The sequence below is a fragment of the Lutjanus erythropterus genome, chromosome 14, assembly GCF_056507025.1.
Source record: "Lutjanus erythropterus isolate fLutEry1 chromosome 14, fLutEry1.hap2, whole genome shotgun sequence".
NCBI lineage: Eukaryota > Metazoa > Chordata > Actinopteri > Lutjaniformes > Lutjanidae > Lutjanus > Lutjanus erythropterus.
Window position 1 is genome coordinate 18,137,424 of NC_139330.1, and position 15,405 is coordinate 18,152,828.

Below are 15,405 nucleotides of genomic sequence, written 5' to 3' on the forward strand. Positions count from 1 at the left end.
TTCATTCACAGCTTGCTGTTCTCGGATGCTCTTCCCAGCCGTGTATGAGGCGGTTTACTGTATAAGCACATCATCACAAAGCCCAGACACTCACTGTGTTTGTTTACACACCGACACAGACCTCAGTTTCCATATTTACTTTACGTTTTTTTCTGTTTTTGTACATTCTGTACGCTTGTGTCCACATACCTGTATGCATGTGTATTTACTTCTTTGCTTTTTCATGCCTTAGAGCGCCACTGTGCATATTTACTGTGTGACTCAGATGTGGATAATGGGTGTGTGATCATATGTAGGATCATGAGTGTTGTGACAGCCCTCTGATACAGATGTGGAAGGTTGTGACCCCTCAGGCTTAGTACTGTGAGCAGGACACGCTGACTCACCGAGCATGTGACGCTGATACACCGACTACCGCTACCTGAATTTTATATCCCAGCGAGGATGTAGGTCAAATCCATATGCCGTAACCCCTGTCATAACAAATGTACCCAAAGCAAACCTGCAGCGCTGTGTAGTTGATGTGATCTGTTATGTCACTCCATGCACTGATGTCACAGGATGCAGAAAATAGCACATGAAGAGGAGCTGCAGCAATTAGACGATAGACAGAAAATTAATCAGCAGCTATTTTAATAATTGATTCATTGTTTGTCATTTTCAACTGAAAATGCAAAAAGTTGTTCCTTTTTCTGACTTTCTCTGTTTTATTACTGTAAACTAGGTGGTCTAAAATATTTGGATTAAAAAAATAAACATTTCCTTTCTGCCCCTTAGCTTGTAACACCCGTATGCTTTGCCCTCTGGTTGATTCAGTAACACACAAAAGACAGTTAACAAGTAGTTTTCCAAGTCTTTGTTGTAGCTGCATTTACTTTTTGCCTTGTGGTAGTTTGCATTTTGGTATTTGCCTAGCTTGTGACCATAAATACATGGTAAATAAAGATGGATGCTACTACCTGTCATTGTTATAAATGAAGCCAAAATATTCCCGATATACGAGCATTGCCATCTTGTGCTAGTGATGTCATTTGGAGAGTCTGCGCAGTAGTGATCGATGTCGGAGTCACAGTACCACGTTTCTGCCCAAAACCCAGCTGACTCACTTACAAGTCAGCTGTCATGAAATACCCCTTTTATAGCGTCAGATAACTAATTAAAAACAAAAAGATCAGATCAGAAAAATGAGCACCTGAACATACATCAGTGTGATAAGAACTACCTAAAATGACAGAAATGATGTTAAAGAAAAATGTATTTGATATTGATGTTTTAGTTTGACCCGTGTTTCATCTACTAACATGGAGAGGGCAGGGTTTGCATCCAGCCACCAGTGGGTGACCCAGATGTTTTGGCTTCACTTTTGGGGAGTTGTCATGTTATCCATCTTTATATATATCAGTGCTTGTGGCTTTGTGCTGATGGTGACAGGTTAACGTGCATTTGACCCACGTGTGCACAGTTTAATGGACAGCAAACTGTGATGACAGCATTTCCTGCTTCCTTAACAGCCACAAAAAAACAGATGTTAGAAAAGTGTCTGACCTGCAGTGGTGTAACTGAAAACTACAGCCAATCAAAATATTTGGGAAGTAGGACCTAACTGTTGGCCATACTAAACAAATATTTTAAAGACCTTGTGCTTTAGGATATTGTGAAGGCCATTATTAACTGATTATGATGGATCAGGAATAGAAGTATTTGTTAGTTGCAGCTCTAATGTACAGAACTTTGCAGGGATTTTTAAAATTTGTATATATTTCAAGTATTTTAGAGTGTAAGAATGCAATGAAATTGTAGATGAATTTAGTTAAATATCACTATTTTTTTCCTAAGTATATCTGGAAATGGACATTAAATATGCAAAGAATATAAACTTTACATCACAGTGCTTCGCCATGTGTAATAGCACACAAATTGACTGTATGTAACACATGAGAATGACCATTTAAAGCTGCAATAAAATCTCAATATTTGCAGCAAGTCTCGATGAAGTTGATTTTGGCTCAGCACGCCACATACTACATTAAAATGCAATAGACACACGTGCTTGTTGTTTTTTGTTGGCCATAAATGACATGGAGATCCCACATTTCCCACCTGAACTCCAACATTTTGCACCTTTAGTCAGGTCTAGGCGTCATAAACTGCATTATGTTTGGTGTTCATGCTGATTCTTATAACTCTGCCCAGTTGTAAAATGTGTAATTTGAACCCCACAGAAACCAGCACCTGCAGGAGATGTCAGAGTGACTCAGGTAGAGCTACCTACCCTCCCTTCTGGGCTGCAGCATCTTTTTGGCTTGTGACCCACACACATCCTGGGGAGGAGGGGATCTGCCCACTCCCTCCATCTCCACCTGTCCTCTGTCTAGCATCCATCCATCCATCCTTTACCCCCCTCTGTCCTCATGTCTGGTGTACTGCCAGAGGTTGTGGATGAAATTCTGTCAAACCAGCCAGATAAGAGATTGTTTTACCAATGCAAATGAGCAAATTTAAAAGTCAATTAAATAGAAAATGACACAAAATAACACATTTCAAGTCAGAGGCAGTTTCAGATTTGGAATATTCTGATCCGTGCAAACAGTTAGTTACATTAAAGGCCTGGTTCTGGTTGAATGTGATTTCTGACATGGAGCTGTCTCTCTGCAGGGCACGTTTGACTTCTTCTGCCTCCAAGCTGTTGAGACTAAAGCCCATTTGATATGCTCTTCTCTTGGAAGAAGTTGGCTGAACAGAGAGGGGGCAGGATGGGGGATATCATTGACTGCTTAAATGGCTTCCATTACACTTCTGCAAAAAGCATGACTTTTTTATTTTGCAGGATTTTATATCCCCTCCATATTTGTCTTTTGCATAATATTTTGTACCCACACAGCACAGACCTACCTGCCAGTGTGTTACAGACCTCTGCCTATGATATCTATTATAAATTGCTTCTTTTTTATCATCCCACACATTGTCTCAGAAGGCTTCTCTGTCTAGTGCTGCAGTGTTCATGCTCAGAAAGTGCAATTTTTCATGTAGTATTTTCTACCTTGTCTGTGTTGTTATAAGCAAAACTACAGCAGAGCTGCATGCACGGTATTACATGTGTCTATCAAAGCCTGGCGTCACCAGAGCTGGTGATCAGACAGAGTGTGGTCATTTCAGGACCAGGGGTGATGTGAGGATGGACAGTCTGAGGGCAGGGATGTGCTTTCCATCTGAACACTTATCTAATATATTTAGACTGATTTAATCCTGCAGAATTCAAATCAGATTCAGCTTTATTCTCCAAGTATGTGTACACATAGAAAGAATTTGACTCCAGTTATGCATTGCTCTTAGTGTACTTACACAGCAATAGACAAGGACAAGAAAACAAGTAAAGGTAAAGAATGGTAAAAGCCTGTCGTGTATAGGAATATTTGAAAAATAGTCTAAAAGTCTTAAGGCTATAATGCAAATCAAGATTTCTGTAGGTTGTAAACAATACAAATAGTGCAAAGTTAGAAAAACAGGAAAATATTGAATGGATATACATACATGAATTGGATGACTGTTTACATTTATATGCATGTATATTAGCACAATTAATACAATGCTCCTGCAGAATGCAACAAAAACTTTATCGTTCAAAATCAACCTATTTAGTTGTGTAACTGAGCCTCCTAGTATATACTTTATATTAAACATAGTCACATGCCAGGATTGCAGTACATATAATATTTCATGCAGCTGCAAGAACTTACAATCTACTGCCCGTTCATTGCACCAACTGCTGCTTTCTATTATTGTACAAAAAACAGACAAACAAGGCTGCAACAGTCACATGTAACATCATCTTTACAACAGGTTTCTTGGGTCTGCCATCTATAACATAAATTTAAGAAAGCAACAAAAGAGCTAAGCCCCACAACTGCTACATGAGACTATAGTAATAACATATCATTGATTCCAGATCAATATTATACTGAATTTCAGAAAAAGTTTGTTTCGTTTGTCTAAACCCAATCCAGGAAAAAAGCACTCCACAGCACTATGATGAAGGCTTTGTTAAACTCGACGCCAGAGACCAAAATTAGCACCAGCAACCAGCCAAATGCTGGTAAAATATGCATGTGGCAGGTAGATTTGCTTCACTCATCATCAGCCAAAAAACAGTGGTAGTTTATTGAGTGGCTGGTAAAATTTGGACATTCACTAGCCAAAGTTAATTTTGGACCCTGCTTGACGCCAAGATTTATCAGCGCTTTGGTCAGTTAAATTGTTGTAAATAAAATTCACCGAAAAGAGCAAGACATGAGCAGGTTTTTTTTTTTCTTTTATTACCATTTGAGTTCTGCCTTTCTCCTGTGTTTGCTTTGGGTAAATGAACACCTGGCTGAAATTAATTTGGATCAAATTCTGTAGAAGCAGGACAGGAGATTTGGTGATACACTTTTGCCTTTTGCTGTGGTTATTGACTCTCTCCACGTTCTGCCATTGAGAATGGGGTTTTGTGTGTGTGTGTGTGTGTGTGTGTGTGTGTGTGTGTGTGGAGGGGGGGTGATTGGACATCTATGCTTGTCGCCTTTTTTTTTTTAAATAAATAGATAATATCTTCATATTCAAGTTAGATGGTCAGTCATTGATAGTTCAATCTTGATGAAATGAGACAATGTTACCCAGCACAACAATATAGTTGTTTTATTGTCGCACACATGTAAATGTAGCATATAACCACATTTACACTTGCATATAATTTTGTTGTTCAGTAAAATATTTTACTTTAATAGTTTAGTTGATGTTTAAGTGATTTTTATGTTGGACTACATGTGCAACTTTACCTGCCGAAGTCAAGAGAATAGGTTGTAATGACAAGACATGGACTGTTTTGGGGTTTTTTTGGGGGGTGAGCTCTCCTGCTCTTTTAACACAGAGGATACCATTCACTGCAAAATAATTGACTGAGTCCAGGAGAGATTAAAATCTGTTTGCACTGAAGTTGACATTTCAGTGGGTGGAAGTTCACTTCATCACTGGCCTCCATGCACTGGAACTAAATCAGGCCGTTTTATTCTTTACTGTACAGGCTAAACTAAAGTAATACTTTTGTCTTTTGTCACATAACACATTTTGTGCAGTGATTACCACCTGGGAAGAATTAACTGCTTTGCTAAAGAGCACGGCAGTTCATCACCCACTGCGTACATGTGGTGGATCCCGGGCTTCACATTTACATTGTATCAGGTGTTCATAGACAAAGTGGTGTCACCATTGTGCAGCTAACTGAATTATCTTGGGGTGCACACATTTAAAGTGTCCTAGAATCTGATAGTTAGCAATCTGTCGTGATTTAACTGGCAAAATGATCCGCTCGGAGGCTTTTACCACACACAAACTCTTGCACTCACACACACGTTTGCAGCACTTTCAGAGTTCATAGTAATTAGCATTGGGGTTTCCTTGTAAAAGAGGACTTGTACACACACTCTGTCATTAGTTAATGGGCCTTGCAGCCTGTTACCAGGGCTTACTCTCCCTGCCTGCTGCTCCCGGAGGGGCTGAGGTGAGGTGAGAACGAGACGGGGCTCCTGCTATCAGTCACCCATATGGCATTAAATACAGCCTGAGCGAGGAGGGCCCATATGTCTCTGGGCATTACTCAATTAAAAGCTGCGGCTTCTAAGAAACAGAGCTGTTCGCAGAGGGTTCAGGTGAGGTTTCTGGAAAATCAGCTTATGCTCTGCTCTCCCTGCTGCTGGCCGAGGACAGAACAGACCACTTGTTAGTTTTAGGTTTAGGAGAGGTCTCTGTGTCAAAGCATTACAGAGAATCCAGCGAACAGACCTCAACACCAACAGCGCGGCTTCAGACCTGAGGCTTCAGTGTCACATTAGTCAACCACAGCAGTAGTCCTTTGATGAAAGGGATAGCTTGACATGTAGTTATAGATTTTGACATCTCTGCTTGTAGTTTAAAGGCATGAATGGGGAGATTAGCTTAAATAAACTCAATTACTGGGATCAGCAGCCACTTTGCTCCGAGGTAGGGAAATACACCTTTAAACATCTCAGAGGAATTGCATGTCTTAAGTAAACTGAGGTGCAATTTCCATATTTAAACAGACAGACATAATTGTCGTTCTTAACAAAGACAAAGCTGCGTGTAACCAACTGGCTCATCTTCACGTGCTCCTACAGGTTTCAAGCTCCAGTGTTATCCTTTTTGTTATTTTGTATGTACTCAGGGTGAAAACATTATTAATATTAAACCAGCAACTACTGGAGAAGGTGCCTTCAGGCAACACTGCCAGCTCCAGATAAGCCTGACGTTACATACTGTAGCTACACTGTTTCTACTTTCTTACTCAACTGTAAACTGTCATGTCAACACATCAGCAAATAGCACTGACGTTCTGCAGAGCTGCTACTTGATCTTCTAGATATCCAGTGTTTGGGTAAAGCTATAAGCATGCCATTTAACTTTCATCCCGCTCTGTGTGAAGATGAAGAATGAGAACAATTCCCCCCCCAAAGATGGAGCTGTTTAATCTCGCCTGTTGTGGAATTTGCTCATCATGTAACAAAAGATACTATTTTATGATGCTGTAAATTAATCTAAAAGCGCTCATCATTTACAGTGAACATTTGTCATGTTTCTCTTTGTTCATCTACTTTTTCTTTTTACATTCTGCATAGTTTTAATAAATGTCTTTTCTAAGACTGTCAGGGTAATGTTGATTTTTTTTTTTTCCACATGTCTGGTCAGGCAGGTGAGTTAGAAATCAATTTGCCCAAAGTCAGTTTTTACTGTACAAATTGTTTTATCTAGGAATGGTTACCAAATAGCAACAAAGACTAAATTTAATTATAATGCTCAATCTAGCGCAATGTATACAAAACGTCAGAAAACAGTGTAAAATGTCTATCTCAGTTTTTCAGACCTCTTTAAATGTCTTGTTTTGTCAGTCCAAAAAAATAGGTTCAGGTAGAGGTTCCGACTGCCCTTCTAAAGTTATACCTTTAAGAAGGTATACTTTAGCTAAGGAGACTCTGAGAAACAGCCCATAAGCTAAAAGGAGACATTAAAGTACAGCTTACGATGCATGTAGCGCTAAGGAGGCTCTGGAAAACTGGGGCCCTGGACCTTTTCTATGACTGCGGAAGCCACCGATGTAAAGACGGTGTATGGAGTGAAAAAAGGTTTTAACAGAAAAGCTTTTATGTTGTTGGCCTTGGCTCATCTCCATCAGGTGGCTGTTAGAGCCCTCAGTCAGTAGAAAGTGTGTGATTTAATTACCTGGCCCTTGTGTAAATGAAATGGGCATAAATGGGAAGATGAAAGAGGACTTTGCCTTTATATTCTCATGTATTTGTTGGCTGTGCTCTTAGCATCTGATCTTCTTGTTTTCCATTAGCGAAGTTAACAAAAAACATCTTAATTAATAATCGTTTAAACAGATGGATCACAATGGAAGTTGTCAGCAGAAAATGACTGAGAGGAATGTGGGTGTGTTCAGTGTGTGAGAGGGCATTTAACAGCTGAGTGAAGAGATGAAGTGAGAGGACGGGTACGGTAGTGTAGTTGTGGGTGTGTGATGGTGTTGGCCGGGGTTTTAGCACAGGAGACTGAGGTGAAAACAAGGTCACGTTCACTGTATCAAGCTTGCTAAAGTATGCACGACCCTCCCTCTATTAGTAATGACTTCTGGCCTTGGCCATGTGTTAGAATTGGTCGCTTGCAGCCACACTGATATGACAGGTCACCGCCACTCCGTTTCCTCCCCTGCCTCTTTCTCTCCATCACTTGTGCTTGAAGCTGATCTTTAGGTCTAAATGGTGGGTTGCCAGTTGAAGAGACAGTCCCTCGGTGTGGAGGTGGTGATTTAGTGGGGAGATAAGCTCTCTGTAATGGCAGGGTGGAATAATTCCTCTTTAACTAGGAGGCTTGGCGCTCTCCACCCTCCGCGAGAAACTGTTACTGCTCCTCTGCTCTGTTCTTCATTCCTGTCCTCTCCTTTTTCTTCCCCTGTTCCTCTTCTTTTTTTTGTTTGTCTTTGTAAACATTCTCTTGTCAGATCAGATATTATAACACATTTTAGCTCAAACAGTTCAGATTTGGTATATCTTATTGTACAAGTTAGAGCCAGACTGATATTGTGAGGTGTTATTGTCCTGTTATGTTGATATGAAAACTTTTTTTAAGAACAAAAAGCTGATTTTGTCTGCTTGCAACCATGTTTTTATTTTCATTTCATTTACAAGGCATTTTGAAAGACACTTGTGCATTTGTGGCCTTTTATAATGTAACTCCATTTTTAATGTTTCACACTGTGTAAACCTCGGGGGCACCAACATTTTCAAAAACTCCACATCTTGCAAACCCCAAACCTGGTAACAGCACATCCTGAAAGCTGGTGTATCTGGGTCTACAGGGCTAAAAATAGCATGTTAAATTATTTAATTAGGCACTGAACGCAGTAATCTTTCTTTTGTTTGTTTGTCAGGAAGACAACTTTCTACAATCAGGCAGCATGTTTAAATGAGCCTCACAACTCTGATTGATTCAAGAAAGACAAGTTGATTGGCATTGTAGAAATAAAAACAAGATAAAATTGGCACATCATCGGCACAAAAAAATAAAATATCTCAGTGTGATTAGTCCTTAGAGAAATGAGAGGACATGGAGAGTGTGGAGAAGATTTAAGTGGTGTTGATGGGTGAAGAAAGTGGAGGAGAGTGAAAGTATCACAGTTTCTTATTTCCTACACAGATGATATCTGCAACCCTGATCCCTCTGCCTGTGTCTGCCTCTCACGCTCCATTGCAGCCTCTCCCTCTCTTTAGCAGAAAACCTGGGAGGTCCTTTGTGCTGTGGAAATGATTTCAGTTTATATTTTACTCTGCAGGTAGAGATGGTGTGATGTAACGGTTGTGAAATCCACACAGGCAAATAATCAATGTAGGTTTATTGAGTTAGGCTGCCCCCTGGAGGCTTTAGCAATAACTTCAGGCTGAATGGCTCTTAAATTCAGTATACTGCTCTGCTGAGACCTGACAGGGTAAATCTATTTATTTCAAGTGTGTTTATAAGTGAAAGCAAGAAAATGCAGTTGTTTTTTGTGTGATCATTCACACATAGAAACATAAACATGCACTAGAGTAGATCCTTGTTCATGCAGGCAAATGTGTGTGTATGTGTGTGCTGATGGGAGATTAATACACATGGTTATGTGTGTGTGTCTGTGTGTGTTTTTCTCACAGCCCTGTTGTCGTCGTGGTGCGAGGAGCTGGGTCGTCTCCTCCTGCTGCGTCACCAGAAGAACAGGCAGAACGAACCGCAGGGAAAAGTCCCTATGCAGCCCAGCATGAACAGCATGAAGCCCGGCCTCACACACAGGTCAGTGGGGAGCCTCTGACACATATCCTGTCAGATGAAGAAAGACGGTGCTTATCTTTCAGAGTCAACGCCAGATTCTCAGTTCAGCTCAAGGTTACTTTTCCACCTCACCAAAGAAGCGAAATGCACAGAATTTGCAACCCTATTTTAACAATACAAATGGGAGAATGATTTGCTCACACCAGCAACAGCCCCAGCCTACATCTGCCCCACACATACGTAATCAATCAGTCAAAGGGAGAAAACACTGATAATACACCAGTTTGCCCTCTGGTAGTTGTCTGTTAAATAAAGGCAGCATTGACTTTACTTACTTGTATACTAATTTTCCACTGTTATTCAGAATATGACAATATTCAGAATTTATTCCATTTAATTAATCTGAATTAGGCCTTATTCTAATTTAGCATTTTCTGATTAAGATATGTAGGATATGCCAATATTATTCAGATTTTAAGAGCATTCTTTGGACATGTATACAGCACATTTTGAATATGCATCTCAATTGGGGTTTTGACCACAGTTTGCGACACACGGCCTGTGTGCTGTAAACAAACCAGCTAACCAAGAGTTTGGAAGCCTGGGGTAGAGATGCATGCACAAAAGAAAGTCCTACATTTCTGGTTGGGAACATACTTCTAAGGCTTATTAAAAGACTTAGATATTAACAGGTTTTTGGATATGCTCATGTATGCTTTGGATATAATATATTTAAGACATACATCATTATGTTAATTGGAGCATGCATGTAAAATGCATGTAAATGGGAATATCGGTGGAATATTCATTTTCATTAGCCATGTAAACTGCTTAAGAAGAATATTGATTTTCTTGAAACAGGAGCAAAAAACAGAATATTTTGTGCATATGAGGTTAAATCTTTTAAAGCCCTTTAATAAACATCAATACAAAATCACAGTGCAACAGACAGCCAGCATGCAACTTTTATCTTCAGTAATAAACATTTCTTGATGTCAAAACCCATATATACTATGTCATGAGAGAACTGTGGCTTTTCAAGGGCAGTGTTTTTTTGTCTGGCTAGTTTTTGGCCATACTTTGCAGTGTTTTTCTTTCAGACTGCAACAAACTATAACCTCAAAAACTACCAGAAACTTGCAGCAGGTGTTCGCCTTTTTCTCCACCCACCCACTCATTCATATGATTTCTACAAAAAATGTTAAACAGTGTTATAATGCATGCATTTTTTTAATTGTGAGAAATAACCGTACATAACAGGTGAATAAGTAATAGTTAACACAACATACAATCAGAGGCAATAACAGCCACTAAAGCACAACAGACAAGGTTAGGTGTGTGTGCTGTTACGGTGTGAGTATGGATGGGTGCTGCGGGTAAGTGTGTGTGTGTAGGGAGATGTAGGTGTCAAGAATGCTGTAGAGAAAGACAGAGTAGAAAAATGTAAACAAAAGAAAGTGAGGAGAAAGAAAAGAAAATTATATGGTTGCATGCAGTTAATGATTTTAAATTATTTATGACTGACAAATTGGTACCTGTCATTATTTTCCTGGAGCTTTTTCATTGAGGCTTTTGATGTCTTATTTCTCTGCTTTTCCCCAAATTTTTAGATGACACATTTTCCAAGATTGAACCAAACTAATCCAATAAAGCCTGCTGAAGTTCACTTTCATAGCTTTAACAGACAGGGTGCAGTAGTGGCCCTGGTCTTCATGAATGTGTTTTGTCGAATTCAGCGCTTATATAACACGCACACACCAAGACACACAGGCTTTACGTTATTTGGAAGAGAGCCAGAGGAGTGGAGCTGAGGTGATTTGGGGTGGAGCGACAAACCGGCAGAGAAAGAGAGCTGTGAAGTAATGTCTTTGGAACATTGTGTGCTCATGTCTCTCACTCACTCGAACTAGAAGATGAAGGAAGCCAGGAGTTAGCCAGGAGTCCTGTTTGCCTCTGCTGAGGATCCTGGGATAATGTTGTGCCTTTATGAGGAAATATTGAACACGTCGTCCATTCCAAGAGCTAACCTCTGAGCGAAAACAAGCTGCTCTCCAAAAACAGCAGTTCCTTCCCACTCCACTGGCCACTTGCCTCACCCCTTGAGGATTTATCTTGTTTATTATATGTAACAGATTCTCATATTTTGCACTGATATTTGGTTTAAAGCTGAATGCTAAACATTCCAACCGCTCTCTACCTATCCATATCCACAGGCTTTTTAATCAGCTCAAAGAAATAAATTAATCACATTTAGTTTTTACTGGTGTGTGTGGGGGCGTGCAACTCCTTATCGGCTCATTTGGAGCTTTTTCCTCATCTCGCTGTGCAGCCATTAGCACATATCCTGGCTGAAAATGTGTTTTGAAATTCACCGCCAAACATTTCAAATTGCCTAACATTTTGGCGAGGAGAATTCCCAAATTATTCACATTTTTGGACGGGTATGCAACTCCGCTGGCTCTTTCCTCGGCCAGTTGAAACTTCATGTGACATCAGGCACATGTTTTTGTTTTGATCTCCTTTCCAGTGATGGATCCTTTCCCTATGACTCTGTCCCCTGGCAACAAAACACCAACCAGCCCCCTGGGTCCTTGTCTGTGGTTACAACAGTGTGGGGCGTGACCAATACGTCACAGAGTCAGGTACGTCCGTGCATGAGCAGCAGCCAGTCTGTCATTATAAGTTCTAAAACTCAGTCTATCCTTGATGCACAAGGTTTTGTTAATTTTACAAACTTGACGGATAATTTATCTTCCTCCGTCATGCCTTGTTAAATCCAGGTGCTCGGTAATCCCATGGCAAATAGCAATAACCCCATGAATCCTGGAGGTAACCTGATGGGATCAGGTATGTCTGGCAGCGCAGCAGGGCTCAACTCACCCCAGTTCAATGCTCAGCAGCAACAGTTTCCAAACAAAGGAGGCTCCAACCAACCGTACACGCAGCACGGCATGTATGGCAGGCCGGGCTATCCTGGAGGCCCCGGGGGATACAGCGGGAGGTAAGAGGCTGGATACAAATCAAGAAATAAAATTTATGGAGTATCTATTTGCACCCTCATGAGAATAGTCACTTGGCAGCTATTTGACTATTCACATCCTACTGTTTTGTATGCTTGCTTATGCTTGTAACATTTTTAGACTTAGTTGGCTTATTATTATACTGTCTTTTTAATTATTATTTTCAGTTTTCATTTGCAAATTGGTTAGATTTAGGCAAAACTACTTAGATTTAGAAAAATATCATGGTTTGTCTCTGCCTTGTGACCGTAAATATAGCATTATTGGCTAAGGACACCTGGGTGCTTGTCTCTGCCTTGCTAGGCTATATATGTCCGTGAATAAACAGCCACATAGGCTATGCCACCTCGGGTGCAAATAGCATTTGTCTAAAATTTGTGATGGTTAAAACATGCATTCTTTTTTTTTTTTTTTTGTTTAGTTATTCTGGAGGCCCAAATGCCCCTCCAGGTGGGATGGGAATGACCTCCCACACACGTCCTCCTGGTGACTTCACTCAGCCGGCCGCCGCCGCTGCAGCTGCTGCTGTCGCCGCTGCTGCTGCTACGGCAACAGCCACGGCGACGGCCACGGTGGCAGCTCTGCAGGAAACCCAGAATAAAGATATGAACCAGTATGGACAGGTACAGTACACATCTGCTAACAGATGTTTACAGCCATAACCACTTACCAAAATACAAATATACACAGGAATTATCCAGCCAGCTGCTGGAGATCCAAAGTAATCATGTGAAACACTAAAACCTTCTGTTTTGCCTCCAGATGTGTTCGTCGTTCCAAATGGGCCCCGCTCAGGCCTACAACAGCCAGTTCATGAACCAGCCAGGCCCACGAGGCCCCCCTGGAGGTATGAATCCAGCCAGCATGGGATCAGCCATGAACAACCCTAACATGAGCGGGCCTCCCATGGGCATGAACCAGGCTCGGACCCCGGGCATGGGGCCGTTTGGAGCTCACGGCCAGCGGATGCCTCAGCAAGGGTATCCTGGAGGACCTCGACAGGGCATGCCCATGCAGGGGATGAAGAGGCCATATCCTGGAGAGGTGAGTGGACAGATCCCATAATTAAAATACAATGAAGATTGTGCGCTCTATTTTCCCGCAGGCATGAAGTAACAACAGTTTTTATGAAATTTTCCTTGAGCACACATTTTTTCGCCTGTTTTTCTGGCACATGGCACGAAATTGCTTTTACATTAATACCTGCTCATACCACCTCTTATCTCTTGCATCTCTTTTTCATTTTCTGGAGATTGATATGTGCTTCTAAATGCAATTTTACTGTGACTGAGCAAGATTCTTACTTTTAATATTATCCACATGAGTCGCAGTTTCCATAAAAACCGATGTTCTGTTTAATGAGCGAGTTTCTCTCAACAACTTGTAAGAATGTCGGATCTTTTCCGTGAAGTTGATTAAAGGCCTGTAGTCATCACACAGCAGCAGGAGTGATGCGTGCATTTCATCTCTGATTTGAGAGAGGCGCTGTGGAACAGATAATTAATGGACTGTGTTTTTCTAAACATCAGACTGGAGAGCTCTGAGTCACAGATTCCAGGTTTAACAGTAAGATCATCTGGAGTGATGCAGCTACAACAAATCTTTATGGATGTTTTCAGTAAAAGCAAAAATCCAATCTATTTTAACTAGTCAAAATAGTTTTTCTTTTTCTGTCACGTCAAGAGGATTAATACAGTTTTCGATTTTGTCACTTGCATTGCAGTCAAGTTTATAAATATTTGCAGTTGTTGCTTATGTGTATGAAAGCACAAAGCACAAAGCAGCATTACGGCTGTGCATTGGCAAAAATCTAGCAATACGATAAGTGTCATGATACAGGGGTTACAACTCAATATATTGCGATATATAACGAAACTGCGAGCACATTAGGCTGGTTTGTTTAATCTAATTTTAGGAAAAGTGTGATCGTTTAAAGAATCCACCACCATATGCAATAAATCTTAGTGAAAGACTTGACAGCATGTTTGTTGTATTTTTTTTTTTTCCCCAGAATTTCAGGTGCTTCATGGAGTTTTATTTTTCGCAGCCTCTTCCTCAATTTCACCTGTTGCTACTTTTAAAAGGGATAAGAGGAGCTTACTAATCATGCATTCAGCCTTTCTTGCACCTGGTTTTGGCCTGGTTTGCACCTGGAAATTGTGCTTGCATTCGCGTTTGTGCCCTATTTCTGGAAAATACAGCCTTATGTGTCATAGGCCGCCTAAAACATGTGTTTAATGTCTTTTCTTCTAACTCCCCTTTTCCAGGGAAGCTACGGGGGTCAGCAGTACGGACCGAATAGTCAGTTCCCACCACAGCAGGGGCAGTACACCTCATCAAATGCCTCCAGACCGCTGCCATCTCCTAACTACCCTGGCCAGAGGATGCCAGGGCAGCAGGGCCAAGGACAGTATCCACCTGGCATGCCCATGGGCCAGTACTATAAGGTCTGTTATACCACACCATTCCTCCATTTATCCATTTTCTACAACGACCTACTCCTGCTCAGGACAGTTATATTTGCAGCACATTTCTGAGCAAACTACATGGTATATACCTGGTGCTGTCAGGAACTATATCAAATTATTATTGACCTTTATTTCTTTTACAGCAAGAACCTTTCAATGGTCAGAGCACCAACTTCTCTGGTGGTGGATACTCCTACGGCCAAGGCAACGGGGTATGTTTTCAGCAAGAACTCAGCAAGAACCAGTAATGTATGTGAAATTAGTTATACAGATGTTTTCATTATTGCCCTTTCCTGCCTTTTACAGCCCCCCAGGCCCGGTAACTACCCCCACTCCCCAGTCCCTGGAAACCCCACACCCCCTATGACCCCAGGAAGTGGTATTCCTCCGTACCTGTCGCCAAACCAGGATGTGAAGCCGCCGTTTCCACCTGACATGAAACCAAATATGACAGCACTACCGCCGCCTCCAAGTGAGTGTCTACATGACATTTACATTTACTTTTACCCAATGTGTCCTTTTATTTCATCTGATGACTCGTGTGAAAAGTTAACCGTTAACTGTAGCTA

At 41.1% G+C, this 15,405-nt stretch overlaps 1 protein-coding gene across 2 annotated transcripts in view; it reads left to right on the plus strand.

Moving 5' to 3' along the window:
- The window catches only part of zmiz1a (zinc finger, MIZ-type containing 1a), a 138,032-nt gene that overhangs the window by 113,566 nt on the left and 9,061 nt on the right, over window positions 1–15,405 (plus strand). For both annotated transcript variants that reach the window (XM_084735341.1, XM_084735343.1), the window contains 8 exons: window positions 9,234–9,369; window positions 11,876–11,990; window positions 12,129–12,349; window positions 12,790–12,991; window positions 13,131–13,412; window positions 14,636–14,815; window positions 14,980–15,048; window positions 15,143–15,308. In XM_084735341.1, the coding sequence (XP_084591467.1) occupies window positions 9,234–9,369; window positions 11,876–11,990; window positions 12,129–12,349; window positions 12,790–12,991; window positions 13,131–13,412; window positions 14,636–14,815; window positions 14,980–15,048; window positions 15,143–15,308 (1,371 nt within the window). The remainder of the gene's footprint in view (window positions 1–9,233; window positions 9,370–11,875; window positions 11,991–12,128; window positions 12,350–12,789; window positions 12,992–13,130; window positions 13,413–14,635; window positions 14,816–14,979; window positions 15,049–15,142; window positions 15,309–15,405) is intronic.